This window comes from Microcebus murinus, chromosome 4, assembly GCF_040939455.1.
Source record: "Microcebus murinus isolate Inina chromosome 4, M.murinus_Inina_mat1.0, whole genome shotgun sequence".
Taxonomy (NCBI): Eukaryota; Metazoa; Chordata; class Mammalia; order Primates; family Cheirogaleidae; genus Microcebus; species Microcebus murinus.
Genome location: NC_134107.1, coordinates 60,212,502 through 60,231,444, shown reverse-complemented (window position 1 = coordinate 60,231,444; position 18,943 = coordinate 60,212,502). Strand labels below are relative to the sequence as shown.

General features: G+C 38.4%; 1 protein-coding gene across 5 annotated transcripts in view; it reads right to left on the bottom strand.

Moving 5' to 3' along the window:
* Window positions 1-2,401: 2,401 nt before the first annotated feature.
* The window catches only part of POLD3 (DNA polymerase delta 3, accessory subunit), a 103,419-nt gene continuing 86,877 nt past the window's right edge, over window positions 2,402-18,943 (bottom strand). For 3 of the 5 annotated variants that reach the window (XM_012745085.3, XM_012745084.3, XM_012745081.2), the window contains exons 9-12: window positions 17,438-17,550; window positions 10,154-10,266; window positions 8,619-8,697; window positions 2,402-4,380 (exon numbers count right to left, since the gene is read on the bottom strand). In XM_012745085.3, the coding sequence (XP_012600539.1) occupies window positions 4,178-4,380; window positions 8,619-8,697; window positions 10,154-10,266; window positions 17,438-17,550 (508 nt within the window). In that variant the 3' untranslated portion in view covers window positions 2,402-4,177. The remainder of the gene's footprint in view (window positions 4,381-8,618; window positions 8,698-10,153; window positions 10,267-17,437; window positions 17,551-18,943) is intronic. The other 2 variants (XM_012745080.3, XM_012745083.2) reach the window with 1 other exon arrangement.

Here is an 18,943-nt window from a genome sequence, read left to right as displayed (position 1 = left end):
CAGTAAAAAGATATGCCGTATAGAAGATAAGGAAAAAAAAGCCTAAAACACCAAAAGAAAGAAGCTAACTAGCCATAAAGAACTTTTGAGTATTAAAAAAGGTGGGGGAGCCAAGGTAAGCCTCAAGTAACAAGGAGTCTGGCAGGAGCAAATGAGAAAAATACAGTGGGGGGAATGGGAGGGAGTGAGAAAACATTTAGGGTTTGAAATGGAGGAGGAATTCTAGAGTTAAGGTGGGTTCTGATCCAATGGAAAAGTATTGGATCAGAAGCCTTACCACGTTTCTCTGGCTAAGGAGCCTGGGTGGCCATCTGTGGGTGGCCTGCACTTAAGAACACAAAAAACTGGACACAGATACAAGTGGAGAGAAGTGTCATGCAGCAGGGAGTGGCAAGAGTCAATCCCAAATGCAGTCATTTGGGTACAATGTGCCCTTCACAGAGGGCATGGTGACAAGCATGGGCTAATTTACAGAGCTGCCAGGGTAATAACTCAGAAAGCAATACTGCCTTCTCACAACAAAATGAGGCAGCTCCAGAATGTTTCACGGTGGTAAAAGCTGCATTACAGCATACTGAGATCCCGGAACCAATGAAAAGAGACAAGTTTACCAAAACGAGTCTTGACACAGAGTACGTTTCTGGCAAATACATTATTAGGCACTCATTCTACTCATGTCCTGAAGAAACTATTTAGTTTCCTTATATGGCCCTTCTCTTCAGCTCTCCCTGTATAATAACTAATGTCTTCTTAAAGAAACAAAGATAGAAAAGGAATAGAATTGTTCCACTTGTTCCCTCCCACCCCACTTTGTTTCAGGGAGGTGAGTGGAGGCTCATATTATTGAGAGTGCCAGAGAAGAACTACCAACTTTTGAAATCATTTTTTTAAAACTAATTTTGCCAAAGAAATCTACATTGATGGGGGAAGACAAGGGAAACATTGCAATTATCTACGCTGGCTGCCAGAATTAAGCAGCCTTGTTTTAGCCACAATGGTTTTCTGTAATCCCATTAAAATTTTAACTTGAGTACTCTATTAGAACAAAGATAGAATGTGCATGCATGGGTAGAAATACTATCATGGCATACAAGATCAAACAAAATGTCAGCTGTCATTCTTAACTATGAATCAACTTCTAGTGTTATTCCTCTTGTTAAAATTCTTCAATTGGCCCCCATTATCTAAAAATGAAATCCAAACCCCTTAGCCGGACCCCAACTTCATTTCTCCATACATTTTTCCATATTCTCAAATTCTATAGTCCATTTCTTGCCAAAAGCCATGCTCTTCTGCCTGGAAAATCTTTTCCATTCCTCTTTGCTTGGTAAAATTCTACCCATCTTTCAAAGAACTGGTTGTTTTTTCTCTCCTCCAGGATGACTGTTTTGATACCCACTCCTATGAACTCTTAGAGAACCCTGTGCTTATCTGTCATTATACTCATATATAGCACTGTCATTTCATTTTACTGGCTTGTGTCCTCCACTAGATCCTGAGGACAAGTGCCAAATTCTATGGTTTCTATTATATTATCTAGTTCCTAGGTCAGAGGCCTGACACACAGTATATACATAACAAATATGTAGTAAATAAAATATATAAAATCTCACTTTCTTTCAAATATGAAAATATCCACTTTCTTTAAAACCTTTTATAAAATAGGACAACCATCTTCCCCTTTAACCACAGCCAGAATGATTTTGAAAGAGCATACTATCTGGGTCATATCCTTGATAACATTTTAGGAAGCTAGTAGCTGATTGCATCACTTATGACATTAGAAAGGAGGCCAACATTTGTAGAGAGCCTATGTGCATGCCACTATATACTGAATTTATGCTATATACATATTACTTTAGTCTTGATAACCCATGGTAATTCATTTTAGCTTCATTTTGATAAAGAACCTGAGGCTCAGAAATTTGCCTACGGTCGATAGCTATAATAGTATGCGATGAAGCCAAACTCATACAGTGTGCAAGATCAGGACTAGATTTCCTTCTAAATGAACTAAAACATGAGGCTAGCTGAAAGTAAGATTTCCCACAGGGCTGAAAAAATGATGAAGGCAGCAAATAAATTTGTGCATCTCAGACTATGGGTATGCAGTTTTAACAATATAAATGGAAAACCAGCCTTGTTCCCAGAGTTTAAATAATTGTACACACTGCTGTCATCCTGTCAAATAATGGACTCATCAGACATTCAGTTTGAAGCAGTGTTTTAAAACAACTTCTCATAACTCATGTAGATAACATGGTAGAGTATTATGCAAAAAACCAAACAAACAAAAAAACAGCTACCACTCAAACCTTGCAGAATTTAGGCAGCATATTGGGCACAGAGATCATAGGATTTGCATTATTCCTTGAAAAATGGAACTCCAACCAGCACCAGATTTTTCCAGTTCAAATTCAGTTTTATTAGAGATCCCAGCATAATAATTAAAAAAAAAAAGACTAGATTGTTGCTCTTTAATTTTCCATTACTATTTAGAAAAATGACTACAGGCAATGACAAAAATAACCATTTAAAAGGGATTCCTCTCCAGAAGTTTTTCGTAAAGTTTTGAGTCCAGGCTTTCCATCCTTCTCTCCATCCTTTTCATTTTAAAAAGAAAGTGTTTTGGAATACGTCAACCTTTTACTCAGCTTGCTATACAAAGCTGCTTCTTTCTCAAGTCCTAGACATAATGCCAGGATTCATCTCCCAAACCTCTGGTCTTAATCAAATTCATTCTAAAGAAGCTTGTGTTAATCCCAAGGTCAGTCACAATCCTAACCTTAAACAGGAGACGGCTGATTGCATCACTTACGACATACACCAGGCTGAGGCGGAAGGAGGTCAGACACTCCTTGTCTGTTACGCGTGCGTCACACCAGCAGTCCAGCCTGTTCCCTTCCCCAGAGCTCACTGTACAACATCACTGCAACACCATCTGAATCCACTGAGCTCACTTGCCTGTCCAGCCATAATGAAAGTTACTTGAAAGTTATCACTGGAATAGATGATTTTCCATAAGTAACAAGCAAAAATGTTTTATTTACTATTTATACCTACTAATGATTCAATCTCTCCATCTCTTCTTAGAGAGCCTGTACTTTTATGCAAACGAGGGAGCTAAAAATACAAAGGAACAACATCTATGCACAAATGTGTGTCCTATCTTCCTTACTAACTTCCTGGAAAATTGTGGTTTCTGAACATTCCATTTTCTTTAGAAGGAGAAATTTTATGTAACTGTTGCACACTGTATGAAGGAATGGATTTCTCTTTTTAGACTTTATCTCATTGTATAGGTTTCACTCTCTAGGTATTGAGAATGAGAAGGGGGGAGACCAACAAACCACACAGAGCAGTATAAAGTACACTCTGTGTCAGCAACATGACAACTCCTCTAATATCGTCCATGCTGACTAAGTAATTTCTGGTGGAGTTGAATACATCATTAAATTTCTATTTATGTTCTGCCTAAGGCTTTTCCCTAACCACTAATTGTGAGTGAAGGTCTAGAGAGCTTTTGTGAAAGGGGCAGAACACAGCAATGTCCTGGTCTGTAGCCAGGTGTCAGTGTACTGTATAATAGAGGAAGAGGATTACAGGGAGATTTTTGTTTCAGCCTTTTGTCCAACCAAGATTTAAAAGACTTATAGAAAACAGCTTCATAGGGTTGAGGGACAGAAGTGTAGAGAACAGAAGATAGGAGGACTGGGGGAGTAGTAAATACATCTAGTAGAATTCAGGGGTAAAAAACACCCAAACAAGCTCACAGAGTATAAGGGAACAAGAAAGAATACTTCCTGTACCATATACAGATCAGGAGATAGGGTGAGTGGGGCACAGTGGATTAGCCACTAAACGGCTTCTGTGAAAATTCTGAAACCTGTTCCAGTTTAATTTTGGAATAAATTCTTCTGGACAGGTCAAAGATTGTGCTTTTAAAATGTCATTAGAAGGTTACAGCTTTTAAAATATTCTTTTGCCTCCTGCTTCCAGGTGATTTCCTTTTGGTTAAAAACCAGAAATAGTATAAACCTCACAGGATGAAAGAACAGTCTTTTGATACAGGTGAGGTGAGTTATCTAGATGAACTTACACAGTAAGTGATTGTCTATACTTCTTGGTCTTCTTCTTTGACCACTCTCCAAGTCTCTGACCTACCAGAGACGGCAGTTTATTTCCTGTGGAAGAAGCCAGTAATAGACACTTGTCTGTTGGCTTTGCCCAGAGCAGCAGTCCCTTTCTTGGGGCCTTTTCGTTCCTCTTTGGGTTCTTTTTTCACAGGCATGGCTGAGGGTCTGTGTACAGAGGATGTCTTCATCTTAAGTTCTTCTTCACTATCTGTGCAGGATTCACTCTCGTAGAATTTTTCAGTCACTGGTAGAATAAGGAAAAATAGAATATGGGTGGGTTGAGTCATTTATTCTCAAGAGAATGAGATGCCTTGCTCACTCCAATCACCCCAGACCCTCTGATCAAGACAGGTGTGCTTACCTACTACCAAACCTTTCTCCCACTGAGAGATCAGATCTAGCTTCAGGTAGGAAGTATGTGGAATCCTGAGCTCACAGCCTCTAGTTGGGCTCAGAATTAGCATTCACTCTTCCTCCCTCATTGCTATGTCCCATGCTTTTAAATGAGACTTTATCTTTTTTTTTTTTGAGACAGAGTCTCACTGTGTTGCCTGGGCTAGAGTACTATGGTGTCAGACTAGCTCACAGCAACCTCAAACTCCTAGGCTCAAGCGATCCTCCTGCCTCAGCTTCCGAAGTAGCTGGGACTACAGGCATGTGCCACCATGTCCAGCTAATTTTTTCTATATATTTTTAAGTTGGCCAATTAATTTCTATTTTTTTTTTTTTTTTTAGTAGAGACGGGGGTTCACTCTTGCCCAGGCTGGTTTCAAACTCCTGACCTTAAGTGATCCACCCACCTCGGCCTCCCAGAGTGAGAGGGTCTTTTACTGAGGAGGGTCTTTTTCATCCTACTACAATACATACACCAACCACCAGAAACAGTATCATGCCATGGACCTAAAAACTTTAGAGAGCTGCAGCAGCTGTATAACCAATACCATCTAAATTCTTTCTCAGCCTTTCTGGTTACAGCAAGTGATAGAGAAACAGTGAAGGAAAACAAGCACTATTTTCCTCCTAGCTTAAAACAATAACCTAATATGCATAATAAAGGCTCAAATGATTAAAGTGAAAGGTACTTTATATCTCGTTAAATAACAATGATAGTCTCAAGTTCTTAATTATTGATAATTCTTTCTAATAAAATACATTAGTCAAACTGTCCTAGAGGCATAAGCTTTGGAATCAAATGTATCTGGTTCTAAAACCTAGTCTGCCACCTATATAATCTCAAATTTAATGTGTATCAGAACCACCTGTAGGGCTTATTAAAACACAAATTGCTGGATTTATTTCCAAAGTTTCAGACTCAGTCTGAGGTGGGACCCAAGATTTGCCTTTCTAACATGTTCCCAGGTAACGCTGGCCGATGCTGCTGGTCTGGGGACCACAGTTTGAGAATCAATGTTCTTTCTTCCCCTGTTTAAAATGTTAAAGTATTATTGTCACTGGAGCATTCCTTCACCCTTCTCCATCTAATCCCACTAAGACTGCGTAATTAACAATCCTCTCCCTAAGAGTTCCTAGAATTTGTTTCTACTTTTAAGAGCCTACAATTCACTTTGATGACTCTTGCTCACTTAGAGCAGGAGTCTAAAAAATACTGATAAGCTTTAAATTATATTAAGTGTTTTCAAAGGCCTTACTACTCAAACATTGCTCCACAGATCAGAGGCAACAGAATCTCTCATGAGCTTATTAGAAATGCAGAATCTTGGGTCCCTGCTGAACCAGAATCTCAATTTTAGCAACATCTTCCAGTAATGCACATAGCAAAATTGGAGAAATGTTGCTTCAAAATACTTAGGGAATTTCCATGGCATACCTATTAGTTTAGCAATTATGATCCCAGAACACCCCCCCATCTCACATGCATGTTTAAAAGCATTATGTAACTGAATGAATGAGACAAAATTATGAGCTGTTATTAAATACCTTAAATTAGGAAAGTCTGAAGAGCCATCTACAGATACAGAAAGGAAATGACTCACTACTAGTTGGTGGTATAAGACTTAGCTCCTTCATAAATTATATTCTGTATTCAAATGGCAACATGTCTATAATATTACACTTCGGCACCATCAATTAGTTCATTATTTCATTACCCTTTTTTTTTTTTTTTTTAAGAGATGAGGTCTCACTATATTGCCCAGGCTGGTCTTGAACTCCTGGCCTCAAGTAATCCTCTCACCTCAGCCTCCCAAGTAGCTGGTATTCCAAGTGCAAGTAACCACATCTGATTTTTTAGAGATGGGATCTTGTTATGTTGCTCAGGCTGGTCTCCAATTCCCGACCTCAAGCGATCTTCCCACCTCTGCCTCCCTAGTAGGTGGGGCTATACATGCAAGCCACAATACTCAGCTCAATTTCATTACTTATAATAGTAATGGAACCACTGGCTGTCTCATTGCTAATTTTGTGCAATACAGTGCTTGGAGGAGTTAAAAAACAGAGCAGCACCAACAAAATTTCTTAAGCAGTATACGCTAAAAGTATATGCTAAAGGCATATTTCTATATTCAAATCTGTAGCTATTTCAAACTCCAAGACAAAGGAGATGTCAACTTGAAAATACAGGACTTTTATTTTAGCTGAACAACACTTTTCCGGATTGCCATTAAAAAAAAAACAACAAAAAAACCCTGGTTTGCATAGGTAACATCAAATTTCTTTTTCATTCAACTGTTTTGCTCTTAAAATCCACCCCTTGTCCAAGAGTCTACCCCAAACCTGTCTCAAGGGCTCAACTCCCCAGTCTCTACTTCAAACTCACTGAAAGGGAAAGATCAGCTTTTTAAACCCATAGAACAATGACAGGGCAAGCCTCTGTGCTGGCACATCTGGAACAGTCTGAGCAGAGAGGGGAAAGCAGAACTCCTTTGTTGGTAACCAAAGCCAAGATTCATTAGGTTGAGCTTGGACTAAAAACCTTTTTTAAAAAGTGCTATGTGAGCACAGTTTTCATTGTTGCATCCAAGGCTCTTAATAGTCCTGTCTGGAGACAGGAGTGCAAAAAAGTCCACATCCCACACCTGGCCAAAACTTGAGTACTATGTTTTAAACAAAGCAATAATAGGTAATTAGCTACAAATTCCCAATGAACTGTCACAAAGATATATTTGATTTTTCTCTTTTGGGGTAGAAGGAGGAAGAAAAAAACATGGCACTGATGGTTCTGTCTTCTTAAATTCAGAAGAAAAACAAGAACAAGAAATTCAACAGTAAATACATATATTACCACCAATGGCCAAACCATGAAGCTTAAAAATGAACTATTAGAAGACTGAAAGCCAAAAAAAGAACAAAACACCCACTCAAAGTCCAGAATTCATAGGCTTACAAGAAATTTGGCACTGAAAAGACAGAATTTCCACATGTAAAGATTTTTATTCCCCAATCACATGCTACAATTAAAATGGCAGAGGCCTTTTCAAGGGAGTAGGAGGTGGGAATAGGACAGGGCATATGACCAACAGAATGTCTTCACTAGTTTTGAGAACCATATTGCCTAGGAAAAGCTGATTCTTCAGAGACTATCTTTTTAAAACAGAAATTTGAAGTAGAAAAGGAAAATCAATAAAGGGGAAGACAAATCTTCTCTAGGAGATCCAAGCTGTGGCACATGCCACAGTAAAGGAAAAATGACAATCATGGGCTATCCAACCATCACAACATTTAATGTTTAAGAGCATAAACCCACAGCTCTTTTCAAACACAAAAATATCAGGCCTCACTCATGTGCTAAATCCTAAAAGGCTCACAGAAGTCTGGTTTGATTGAAAGGCAGAAGCTAAAACATGGTTGAAGAATCAGCCAGTAATTCAAAGTCTGAATTCTAACTCGTCTCTAGGCCTTCATAACACCCACATGCTTTTACCTAACATGGCTTACAAACAGAAAATATAAAGGAAGCAATCTGGATGAGTCATATTCCTCTGAAGAACAAATGGAACCAAATACCACAGAATACTCTTGATACTCTCTTCACAGTCTAATCATCTGTAGAAGCTTCTTTTCCACCGTTCAAATTTATAAAACCACCATTCTAAAGAACAAATGTTTCTTGACATCTATGATAACATCTTAAGTTTGTACTGTGGTTTCCATCTTGAGAGTGTTTTAAGATATGTCACCTGAATCTTCATAACAACCCTACATTTAGTCAAAATGAGTATTTTACCTCCATTGCACAGATCAAGAGACTCCCCACCAAAGATATGACTTTTAGCCAAGATCTCAGTGGTTATTTTTTATAGTGCATGGATCAAACAAGAACCCAGGTGTTCTGAATTTAGTCATAGCATTCTCTATACTCTGCTACTTGAAGTGTGGGCCACAGACAAGTAACATCAGCATCACTTGGGGGTGATTCATATGCAAATTAAAGTTTGAGATATACTGCTCTAAAAAGGATTATGGTACCTCTCTATAGTAATAAGAGATCCTATCTCTGGATTAGGAGCCAAACATTTGTCTTACCCATAGAGCCATCTGTATCCACAGAAGTTTTAGATTTTAGTACACGTTTGCGTTTTCTTTTGTTTTCTCCACTTGAGCTCTAAAAGATCAGAGGATACAATGTTAAGTTGACCAATGAAGCTACAGAGAAAAATAACAACAGCTTTTAAATCTATAACAATCACTCTCCAATATTCCATTATGATAAAAAGTTCAAAGAGCAACACTACACATTAATTTCTGGGGACCAACCCAACAACCCAGACAAGCTATGTTTACTGTATGCACAAGCTCGATATTTCCCTGTTTATGAGAAAGAGAGTAACATGGTAAGGAAAGAACTGTATTCTGTCAGTCAACAAACCTTTGTTGGGTAGTACAGGCACCATGGTTAAAAAGACAAACAGGATAAGGACTTTAGTGGAGGAGACAGACAAGGAAAGCAGACCACTGCCATATATCATGGTCAGGGTTTTAACAGAGGACTGGGAAAAATAATGGGAACACATAGAGACAGCCCCCAAACCAGACCAGCAGTTTCTGTGGCTTATGCCCTTGCAGTAGATACTTATTATATCAGCACTGACATTTCAACATTATACTCATCTAATTTAGTCTCAAACAGGAATTATTAATACCAATTTCCTTTTATCTGCACTGGACTCTTTTATCCCATTTCCTCTTCAGCTAATGAGGAAATCAGTGTAAGATTTAAATGACAGCAGTCTGAACACAATAAATTAAGGGAAAACTAGTAGCCACAAAAAAACCAAAACAAAACAAAACATAAAAACTTGTCAGCACCCATTATCTCTTCATTATCTACACTAATAGATGTAGACAAGATGCAGCTGAAGATCATTCAAAACTTTATTTCCCCCAGTTTGAGCAAGAGTGAGATCCCATCTCTACAAAACAAAAAAAGAAAGAAAGAAAAACTAGCCACGAACAGTGGCATGCACCTATAGTCCCAGCTACTCAGGAGGCTGAGGCAGGAGGATCACTTGAGCCCAAGAGTTTGAGGTTGCAGTGAGCTAGGATCATACCACTAACACTCTAGCCCAGGCAACAGTGAGACCCTGTCTCAAAAAACAAACAAAAAACAAAAAAACCCTGCATTTCCCCACTGGTTGCCAGTTTTTCTCACCCAGTCTTTTTCCAGAAGAGCTTCTAAAGAGTAACAAATGTGCATGAGTTGTTTGTTCCCCTCTATCTTTCACATTTTGCTCTGATGTAGGCAAGATCTCTTTTTGTAGGATCCCAACAGGAGTTGTATATGACACAGCAAAAATGCTGAAGATCATGAAAAACAAAACAGCTCCAGGGATCCACATCTGCAACCCTCCTGAGACTATACCCTACAGCAAAATTTTCCTTCAGGTGAGAAGGAAGGGAATGTCCATTCTGTACAACCTGTAGGAGAGCAGAATGAGACAAGAGCCATCTACTGGCATTTGTGAAGTATACAGCAAGTGAACTGATAAAGCATAGTAGCTATAGGACCCTGGGTGCTAAAGGACAAATGGAAATGCAAGCATCCCATTATAAAGTTTTACCTTGATGGAAGGAGGTTCACAATCAGTCTTTGGCACTGGTTCAAGAGGTGGAGACACAGGAGGAGGGAGGGATGGTGACTCAACTTCAGAAGCCCCAGGAGAGTCTGGGAAGACTAAAATAATGAAACAAGCTTAGTTAAGAGAACTATAAGCACTATCTGGTACAATGGCTTCTCCACCAGTTCTCTAAACTTCCATGTTCAGCAAAGGGCATTTTGGAAGCAGTAATTCATGATAACTAAAAACTTTACGGTTATACAGTTATCTTTAAAATATACATTTTATTAATTTTATATAAATAAAATCAGAAAATCAAGAATTATTAGAGTTGGATGTAACTTAGCTAAATGTTTTCTTTTATAACTAAGTCAGGGTAGTAAGCTGATTTATAAATACTCACTGATTACCTACCATGTGTCATGTATTTCACTTTATCCTCACAACAACCCTAAGAGACAGATATTTTTATTTGCACATTATGGTTGAGTAAATAGAGGTTCAGAGAGGTTCCTTAATCACTTCGAGACCGGCATAGTCAATAGCCACAGATGAACGTGCATAGTGACTTTAGCTGACAACTGTGATATGATTTTTCTAATTTTTCATTTATCAAAATAAAATTGTGAACATTTAAAAATAACATAATAAAAAGACATATGTATATGTTACCTATTCTGATATTTACATTACAAGTAAAGCTGCCTGTAAAGTAAAACAAGCTTTCAGTGCTTTAAAGCTTTCCTCATCACACAAGAGCAAAATGGATTTGTCGTCAATGCATACCACAAGCTATCTTGCGGACTATGAGTGCCTGCTGTGGGCAAGGTTTTGCGGCCAGTGAGCGCAGTCCCGAAGTGGTTAACTTGCCAAAGTCTCATAGCTTGTGAGATAGCACATTTTAACCCTCAGTCAGATTCCACAGCCTTGTTATTCCAAATATCCCATGCTGCCTTAGCATTCAGGACCAGACATTTCTACTCAAGATCAAGTGGAGATAATCCTCATATCCAAATGTTCTATGCCAGAGTGTTTGTGATTGTGATCTAAGGATTACTTGCATCACCTAAGATATCCATTAGATTGAAAATTTCTGGCTGATGTTAAGTATAAACTTGGGGGTGAGGGAGGATCATTTTTGAAATGATGATCACATTTAAACTTCTAACAACTAAGACCTGCTTAATACTTTGTAAGGGAACTACTATTCTCAGTGATTGCCCCACTGATGAGGTTTGTTGTGCTACACTGAGATTAGCAGGAAAGAACACATTTAGGAAGGAATAATTGCTATGGCAGTGGCATCACCTGAGAAAAAAGCACCACCAGAGGAATCCCATCATTCCTCAATAGTTCCAGAAATAGTGGTCTTAGTATAAGGCCCACGAGAGAGGAAGTGAAAATCCTCAGCTGACCTATTGCTTAACACCACAAAAAAATTGCTGGTCAGGGGACTGCGTAGCTGCTTAGCCTCACCTGCTCCCTGAATCTCCTGGCTATATTTAAATTCATAGCACAAGTCTTGGATCTAAAATTCTCCCAGCTGATTAGGTCAGTGTTAAAAATTATGACAGGGGAGAGTTCAAGGCCAAATGACCTAAAGAGGTGAAGCAGAAAAAGTGCCAAAATGAAACAACAAATTATGCACTTCAAGTATGAAATGGGTCCCCAAACTTTATAAGCTCTGGGAAACAAGAGACAGAAACATAAAAGGAAAGTGGTCCAGCTTTTAACCCAGCTGTGGGAGGCTAGAACATGATGGGAGTTCAAGCAAGAGAAAAGTTAAACGCCAGAAGCAAGCATGCATTGCTTTGAAGGAATATTTATTAACAAAGCTGGGCCACAATGGCAGATGTTCTACAGTGGTAGTAGGAAAGAACAGCCAATGAAGAAACCATAGAAAAGGAATTTTGAGCACTCACAGTAATAAATTTAGGTGTTATTATTCTATTTTCAGTTCTGTAACCACTTCACTTAACCAAGGAAAACAATTCTAGTGGCACCCTCTAAGACCCTTCTCACTGCATTGTATGCAACTGTTTGTTTATCTAGATCCTCACTCTGGACTCTAAGCTCCAAAAAGGCATCCACACCACAATTTCCCTGGTATTGAACACAGAGTAACAATTAAAAAATAATAATAATAATAAAGGAAAACTATCACTTTCTGAACTAAATTTGGGATAAGCAGCATGCAGGTCAAAGAAGATAATATGTATCTCCCTCTTCCTCTTACATATTTCCCAACAGAAAAGTTATGATAACAAAGGAATACAATGTTATAACCCCCTATAACAGGGAAAAGAAGCAAAGGAGTCAAGAGCCCTTAATGATTAAGAAATTTCAACAAATCTCTGGAAGATGGAAGTCAGATGGGAGAAAGTTGACCAGAGAAGCATCAATTAGATAAGTCAATGGAGATTATTACCTATTATAAAACTTCTATTTTATCTGACTTTTAAAATTGTGTATCTATTACTTTGTTTAAACTTAAAAAGAGAATATTTTAAGGATAGGGAATACAAGTAGAATTTTCTAGACTTCGCAAATATCATTCATTCTCATAATAACCCCACAAAATCACCATTATTTCTGTTTTATACAACTGAGGTTCAAATTGAGAAAAAAATGTGCCCATGTTCATATGCTATAATCTATGTCTGTCTGCCTTAGTCTTTAACAAGCCCAACTTTCTGACTCAAAACATTTTTTTCATGGGGCAGAAAAAAGACTTTATTCCAGTGAACAGTTTGCAAACTGGGGAGAAGAGAAGGTACATTCCAGAGAACATATAGTAAAAGTTCCTGCTCAGGCTCGCAATCAACCCTATTTATGTAACTGTAGGGTTGATACTCCCTTTGTTCTAATTGCCCAGTGCAGCTGAGTTCTGATAGGTTGATACAGATGAGCCCTGATTGGTTGGTGCAAGTGAGCTCTGAAAGTCCTAAATAGAAAAGGTGTCCTGACACAATACATTTTTACTGACATAACTAATCCTTGATACACTGGTATATTTTAAACATATTTGTAAGTAAATAAAACAGGCCAGGTGTGGTAGCTCACACCTGTAATCCTAGCACTTTGGGAGGATCACTTGAAGCAAGGATTTGAGACCAGGATGAGCAACAGAGAAACCCTGTCTCTATGAAAACATTTAAAAAATTAGCCAGACATGATGGTGCAAGCCTGCAGTCCCAGCTACTTGGGAGGCTGAAGCAGGAGGATTGCTTGAGCCCAGAAGTTTGAGGTTGCGGTGAACTATGATGACGCCATTATACTCTAGCTGGGGCAACAGAGCTAGACCTTGTCCCAATCAATCCATCAATTTGCAGCAAATTTGTAGCTCTTCAGATGAAAGATACACAAGTAGTCAAACATCACTGACCCCAGGAAAGCAAGCTTTGTTGGGGCAGAATAAAAACTGTGGTAAAACTAATTTCAAGGGTCTAACAATGTAACCACTTGTTTGCCAAAGAGTTCTCTTGCCGAAATGGGTAATTAGAATTCCTGGAAAGCAGTCACAGCTTCCTAGGACTCATTATTTTTAAAAAAAATGCCTATCCTGCCTAAAAATGAGGATTATTTGGTTAACATTCTCCATAAGCAACTTGAAAGGACTGAAAATGTTAGCAGAGACTTAAACATATTGGTTAAAACTATATATCTTCCGACCGAGCGAGGTGGGTCACGCTTGTAATCCTAGCACTCTGGGAGGCCTAGGCCGGCAGATTGCTTGAGGTCAGGAGTTCGAAACCAGCCTGAGCAAGAGTGAGACCCCATCTCTACTATAAATAGAAAGAAATTAATTGGCCAACTAATACATATATACAAAAAATGGGCCAGGCATGGTGGTGCATGCCTGTAGTCCCAGTTACTCGGGAGGCTGAGGCAGGAAGATTGCTTGAGCCCAGGAGTTTGAGGTTGCTATGAGCTAGGCTGACGCCACTGCACTCCCTCTAGCATGGGCAACAAAGTGAGACTCTGTTTCAAAAAAAACACACAAAAAACTATATTTCTTCCTAGTAATGTAGGTATTATTCTTATGTTATTTCTTTCTGGGTCTGGTTTTTTGTTGTTGTTATTGTTTTCTTTACAAAGAGAGTATGTAGAACCACTAAAGGTACTTATGACCCTGCCAGGGTGAAGGAGAATGAACAGTCGCTTGGGTAGAGAGTTACAAATATGAAATTAATGAAATTTTGGGAAAGAAGGTACTTGCCAGTATGTCTACTACTGCTAAACATTTACTGCACACCTCAACAGGAAAAGTAAAGTGAATAATAAGAAAACGGACTATGTACCAAGCACTGTCCTAGCACTTTTGACATACTATCTTATTTGATGTTCATAAAAAGCCTACACGGTTTGTGATAACACCCCCACTTTAGAGATGAGAAAACAAGGAATTAAAAAAGCTAAGTAATCTGCCTAAAGTCACACAGTAAGTGGTGGAGGTAAGATTTAAACCCAGGTCTGACTGTAAAGTCCTTGCATTTCCTCCACTCATGCTACTCTTCTGTAAATTTCTAGCTTAAGACAGCATATTGAATTAATATGACATATTCAGAGTAACACAAATAAAGCAATAAGTTAGAGACTGTGTAAAGGTTTAAAATAAAATCTCACTGGCTTTGAGACAAAGAAGAAATTTAAGAATCAAATGGCAGAGGTTTATAAATTTAGTCAGATACCAAAAACTATCTTTGCCTGAGGAAAAAATCTGAGAGCCTCTGCTCTGTATCATCTGTTATTATAGGTTATTTGCCTCCATCACATTTCTTCATATTCCTTTCAAAACTAAATAAGCCCACTCATATTTCTAATCACCCACAGGTATTATTTTTGTGGGCTGTGGATCAGAACTGTAGAGTATTTCAGAAGTATGTAATGAGTGCTCAATCAGCCAAGTAATCCCTCAATTTAGAGCTGTCTCCTTTTTAATGTACATTAGGCTGATGGTTTCAAAGACTTTTCCAGAATCTTCCCCAAAGTCTTTTCCTGATTGGAAATACGGAAGATTGTTCCAATTTGCACATATTCCTAAATTTACTTCCTAATTATTTTCCCAAGTGTCTGTATGGAGTTGCCCATCTTTCTTTCAGTAGCCTTGGTCAAAGCATTTTGATAAATGATATGGAATGAAAATATAGTAACTGCCCCTCTGAGATGCTCACAATGCCCTACCCCTGTTCATTCCAAAGAGCTATTAAAAACTATACCTTTGAAGGGCATTGTACTTCTCACAGGGTATCAGAGGCTATAATCCTTAACATGTAAGCATGAATGGTAGGATCTAAATCCACAGAAGATCAAAGATGGTACCTTGGGTGGGCGAGGTGGCTCACACCTGTAATCCTAGCACTCTGGGAGGCCTAGGCGGGCGGATCGCTCGAGCTCAGGAGTTCAAAACCAGCCTGAGCAAGAGCAAGACCCTGTCTCTACTATAAATAGAAAGAAATTAATTGGCCAACTAATATATAGAGAAAAAATTAGCCAGGCATGGTGGTGCATGCCTGTAGTCCCAGTTACTCAGGAGGCTAAGGCAGGAGGAGGATCACTTGAGCCAGGAGTTTGAGGTTGCTGTGAGCAAGGCTGACACCACGGCACTCATGCCTGGGCAACAAAATGAGACTCTGTCTCAAAAAAAAAAGATGGTACCTCTATCACAGAGAGATTCAACTTCCTGGCACTATTTCTTAGATCTGTTTATTTCTTTTGCATTACTGTCATCTGTATATATAATTTATTTTTTCACTCACTTGTACAGTTCAGCTAATACCTTTTTTTGGAACCCTCTGCTACCATCATCAATTCTTAAGATTAGTTTCTGGTAAGAATAGAATCTTACAAGTTTAGTTTTGTCCTTTGATAGCATAGGAGGTTCCTTTTTTGCATTTATTATTCTTCTTTAACCTCTGTTAGTATCAGTTTGTTGGTCTTTGTCTGTGTACTGAATTCCTTTAGACTAGGTTTCCCCACATTCCCTAAAATGTTTTATACCCATTATGCCATGAATTCACAGAGAACTGATTACAGCAGCTCAAGCTTTTCATCATTGGCTCTCAAAGTAGGCTTTTCAGGATAGAGTCATCCAGTGTGCCAGTTCGGTCCAGGTGTCTTTCTCTTGAGCCTCCTTGTCTTTCTATTAATATATACTTTCCTTTTTTTTTTTTTTTTTTGAGACAGAGTCTCGCTTGTTGCCCAGGCTAGAGTGAGTGCCGTGGCGTCAGCCTAGCTCACAGCAACCTCAAACTCCTGGGCTCAAGCAATCCTGCTGCCTCAGCCTCCCGAGTAGCTGGGACTACAGGCATGCACCACCATGCCCGGCTAATTTTATATATATATTAGTTGGCCAATTAATTTCTTTCTATTTATAGTAGAGACGGGGTCTCGCTCTTGCTCAGGCTGGTTTTGAACTCCTGACCTCAAGCAATCCACCCGCCTCAGCCTCCCAGAGTGCTAGGATTACAGGCGTGAGCCACCGCGCCTGGCTTATACTTTCCTTTATACAATTCGGTAAGAGATCTTGGCTCACTGAATACTTGATATTCTTTTTAAAAAGTCTATTAATTTTTCCTGGCGAGATTCTTGCCTTTATTCTGTTTGCTTATCTTACAACATTGTCCACAGCCTAAAACTAGAAGAGTACACAGTGTCATTTCCTTCCAACAATGGTACAGTAGATTGTTCTAGTTTACCATGGTTTTACTTATGTGGTGTGGAACATCACATTGATACCCTTTATACCTACAATATCACAATTCTTAAAAGATTCACATGACAGTAGCCAAAGAAATATCCAGTGAAAGGGAGGGAGGAGGGAAGGAAGGAGGGAGGGAAGGAGGGAGGGAAGGAAGGAAGGAAGGAAGGAAGGGAGGGAGGGAGGGAGGGAGGGAGGGAGGGAGGGAAAGGAAAGGGAAGGAAGGGGAAGGAAGGGGAAGGAAAGGGAAGGAAAAGGAAGGAAGAAAGGAAGGAAGGAAGGGAGGGAGGGAGGGAGGGAGGGAGGGAGGGAGGGAGGGAAAGAAAATGTCTTAGATAATATATATAATAATAATAATCCACATACTCTTTCCCTTTATGTTACGTTATTTTGGCAAATTACCAGAAGAAGATCAAGGTTCTGGTCAAAAGGCTAAAAGTAGATTTCAAACAGAAGTAAGTGCTCTATGTCTCTCAATGCTAGGACTACTACTCTCACTGTGACCCATAAATAAATTACTTTTTTAGCTACTTGAGCATCAAAATACAAACTGACCCTCTTAGCCAAAAATTAATAGTAATGCCCACCTTCATCTTCACTGCTGTCAGACTCAGGAAGTTTGATTCTTCTCCTCTTTTTCTTCATATTTTCAGTTTCCTTTGTCTCATCATCAGATAACTCTATTCTCTTCCCCCTGTTGCTATCCAGGAATAAATTAAACATGTTACAGAGACCAAAAACTAAGTATTCATAGGCTCCTATGAGTTCTGCTTTATAACCCACGATCTTAATTCCAAAGGGCAGAAAAGAGTAGTCCACGAGGACTCTTTTTAAGGATAGTCTGCTAACTGACCACAACTAGGTCACTTCATGGGGTGACCAGAATAAAAAATTTCTTTAGCCTCTACAGACCACTGGAAGCTATGACCAGGTTAATCAAGAATCTTTTCAAATTTCTTCCTACTTTCCCTATTAGCTTTTCAATCATTCAACAAGCATTAAATAAGCAGCTACTACATATATACAAGGCTCTTTACTAAACACTGAAGATGCAAGATCTAGAAGAAAATATTGTTCTCAAGAAGCTCTGGCAAACACAACTAGCTAAAATGCAATACGATAAATTTTACTGCACACAAAAAATGTTATGGTATATGACTCTGAAAACGTAAAAGCTAAGTAGAAGTTCATCAGGTAGAAAGGTGAGATAAATATTTTAAAGAGAAAGAACAATATGAGCAAAGGCATAGATATCCTTTAAAGTGGTTCTAATGACATAATAAAAAACCTAGACTCTATCTTAACATTATTTGGCTCCTCTGGATATTCCATTACACTACTCATTCAACCAACAAATAATTTCTCAAGGGCTTATTGTGTGTTAGAAACACAAATATATACAAGACACAGTCTGTGTCACAAGTACCTTATGTCTTATGTAACTTTAAATATCAACATTTCTTTCTACCTCAAGGTACAAAAAGAACAAATTAAACCCAAAGTAAAAAGAAATAATAAAGATAAGTGTAGAAATCAATGAGATAGAAAACATTTATAAAATTAACAAGTCCTTTACAAAACTGATAAAAGAGAGAGAAATATATATTACCAATCAGGAATGAAACAATGAAGGAATCTGTAGTGACAATTACAGATTCTATAGAAACTCAAATAAGGCTATATTATGAACAACTTTATGCCAATAAACTCAACAACTCAGATGAAACAGACGTCTTCCTTTAAAAACATAACTCAGCAAAAATGATCTATGAACAACTAGAGAATCTGAATAGCTCTATTTAAAGAAATCAAATTCACACACACAAAAAAAATCTTATAAATAAAATCCAGGCCTGGATTCACTAAATTTTATCAAACATTTAAGAAAGAACTAATATATATCTCATACAAACTCCTTCAGAAAACAAAGGAAACTCTTCCCAATTACAGTCATGCATTACTTAATGATAGGAGTACATTCTGAGAAATTCACTGTGTGGTGATTTTGTTGTTCAAACATCATAGAGTATATTTACATAAACCTAGATGGTATAGCCTACTATACGCCTAGGCTTTATGGTATAACCTATTGC